Source organism: Austrofundulus limnaeus, unplaced genomic scaffold (genome assembly GCF_001266775.1).
Source record: "Austrofundulus limnaeus strain Quisiro unplaced genomic scaffold, Austrofundulus_limnaeus-1.0 Scaffold158, whole genome shotgun sequence".
Taxonomy (NCBI): domain Eukaryota; kingdom Metazoa; phylum Chordata; class Actinopteri; order Cyprinodontiformes; family Rivulidae; genus Austrofundulus; species Austrofundulus limnaeus.
Genome location: NW_013952560.1, coordinates 137,382 through 139,620, shown reverse-complemented (window position 1 = coordinate 139,620; position 2,239 = coordinate 137,382). Strand labels below are relative to the sequence as shown.

The window sequence follows — 2,239 nt, the reverse complement described above, 5'->3', positions numbered from 1 at the left end:
TTATGTGACTTCCTATGCTTATGTAAATGGAAAATTTACTTTGTGTGTTTTTTTAACAATAGATAAAGCTGTCTTGGGTTTATTGTTTCTTTATTTAGTTGCTGTATTTGTTTTAAACAGTTAAACCAATGTGAGATGAAGAAGCTGTTCTTTACTCCACCTGTTATTCATTTTTTTAATTTGCAGCCACAAAATGTGAAGGACCCCTGAAGTTTCAGTGTAAGAACGGAGAGTGCATTGACAGCTCCAAGGTGTGTGACTCTGTCAAGGACTGCAAGGACCGATCTGATGAGCCCAAAAGAGAGTGTGGTAAGGGCTGTTTTTATCTATCATCACTGCTAGAGTTGGAACAGAAATATAAAAGTACATGACTGACCCCTAATTTTCAAAGTACAGCACATCAGAAATAAATGAAATAAATGTTGAATGGGATTTATTATTATTTTTTGGTCTGTTTGTCCTTTAAAATGCCCGTAACATACATATATCCTACAAATACAGAAAGGTGAAATAAGTAAACATGTTAAAATTTAAGAAATTGGGCACAATCCACACAATTTTAGCCATTTTGTTACATAATTGGCATATATTTTTACTCTCTGTGGCCAAAGAGAAATAGGAAGTGATAACAAAGGGGAATTTCCTTTAACAATTATCCAACAAATCAATGAAAACAAATCACTCATGTTAGAGAGAAGGCAGCCATGTTATCTACTTACTGTATAAATAAAACAAAAAAAGTCATGTATTGTTTTAATCATTCAGTTTGAACAGTGAACATTGTTCTAGAAGAAAAGGTTCGATCAATTCTAAAACTGAAAAGATTTTCATTTTTATTCAAACTGAGGTCAATTGTGTCTTTGACATTAGAGTAGCAGGAGGGTTAAAAAATAGAGCACAAGTCAAACTGGCCTAAACTAGATGTAAAATTAAAAACAATCCAGAACTGAATAATAGATATGGAGGTGAAATACAAAACAAAAAAAGTGTTAGATTCTCACAGCAGACTGCTCAACTACAGTAAATGTTAGTGTGCTGTTAAAACATGTGACATTTATGAAAACATTTAATGATGGTTATTTGCTTTTATTTTATTTAGTTTCAGTTATAAGAGAGACATGTAATACAGACATAGAACATCAGTTACATAAAATAATACAAAAACATCAAATATTATTTTGATATTTATAAAGGAACTGAGCCAGTTCTCTCTCCTAGAAACAAGAACAGGTTTAAAATGATTTTTTTCTGTTTTCTTTCAAATGTGTTTAAATGTCAGAGGGCTCAGACTGGAGAGTGAATCCCAGGAAAATGAAGCAGAATAGGCCTAAAACCAGACTCTTCCTACACTTTGCTTTGTGCAGACGGTCTGGGCTCTCAGCTATTGAGAAGCGATTGTTTGCTGGAGGCGTGGACTCGTTGAAGTTTAAAATGATTGGATCTGATTTTACCCAATCACTAACGTTTGGCCGTGATGTATGCAGTGCGCCAGCTCAACTGTGAATGAAGCTAAGCTAAGAGGCTAACCTGTGCTGTAAACAACCATCTGCTACACAATGAGACAGCTGTAAATGACAGCTGCTGCTTTGTGAGACAAATTTAATTTGAAATGGAAGCCTTGTCAACACAAACTGGTTCCGTTCACTTCCTCCACTGCCGTTGCTAAACTAAAGTTGTTCACAACTCCTCCTCCTGTTCACTGATTGGCCCAGTTGAAAATCTACCATAGAAATCCAAGTCAATGGAAGAAAGCCCAGACAGAGCAGAGAAGGGAGATTAAAATCAAGCAGAAATACGTAAGAAGGAAATCAATGAGGTATTTACAGCGGGTAAAATAAGTATTGAATACGTCACCACTTTTCTCAGTAAATANCAAACAATAGGCTTGATTAGCTCTATTGTTCATAGAGGGTCATGTGCCCCATCACCTGACTTATTGGTTTGGATGCTGTGGTCCTTAGGTGTCGTGTTATATGTATGTAGTGAATGCAGGCAGGGCTCAAAGTCCCCTTTATTTTACCATATTATTTTAACTAAAAAATGTTCTTTTTATTAATTATTTATCTATCTAATTATTAGTTATTTGTCTTTGTTTTAATGGCACACATTGACTCAACAGAAATACAAAAACACAAACAAAAAGTTTAATTTCACCCTGGGAGATTTCATGTAGTTCACAATTAATTTTGATCCATTTCTTGTCAGTACTAATTCTGAACATAAACACAATGCTAAACAT

At 34.6% G+C, this 2,239-nt stretch overlaps 1 protein-coding gene across 4 annotated transcripts in view; it reads left to right on the top strand.

The window, feature by feature from the left end:
• The window catches only part of LOC106523514 (low-density lipoprotein receptor-related protein 8), a 199,970-nt gene that overhangs the window by 121,707 nt on the left and 76,024 nt on the right, over nt 1-2,239 (top strand). For all 4 annotated transcript variants that reach the window (XR_001310903.1, XR_001310901.1, XR_001310902.1 and 1 more), the window contains exon 7: nt 187-309. Coding sequence is in view for 1 of the 4 variants with exons in the window: in XM_014016940.1 (XP_013872394.1) it covers nt 187-309 (123 nt within the window). In the remaining 3 variants the exon portion in view is untranslated. The remainder of the gene's footprint in view (nt 1-186; nt 310-2,239) is intronic.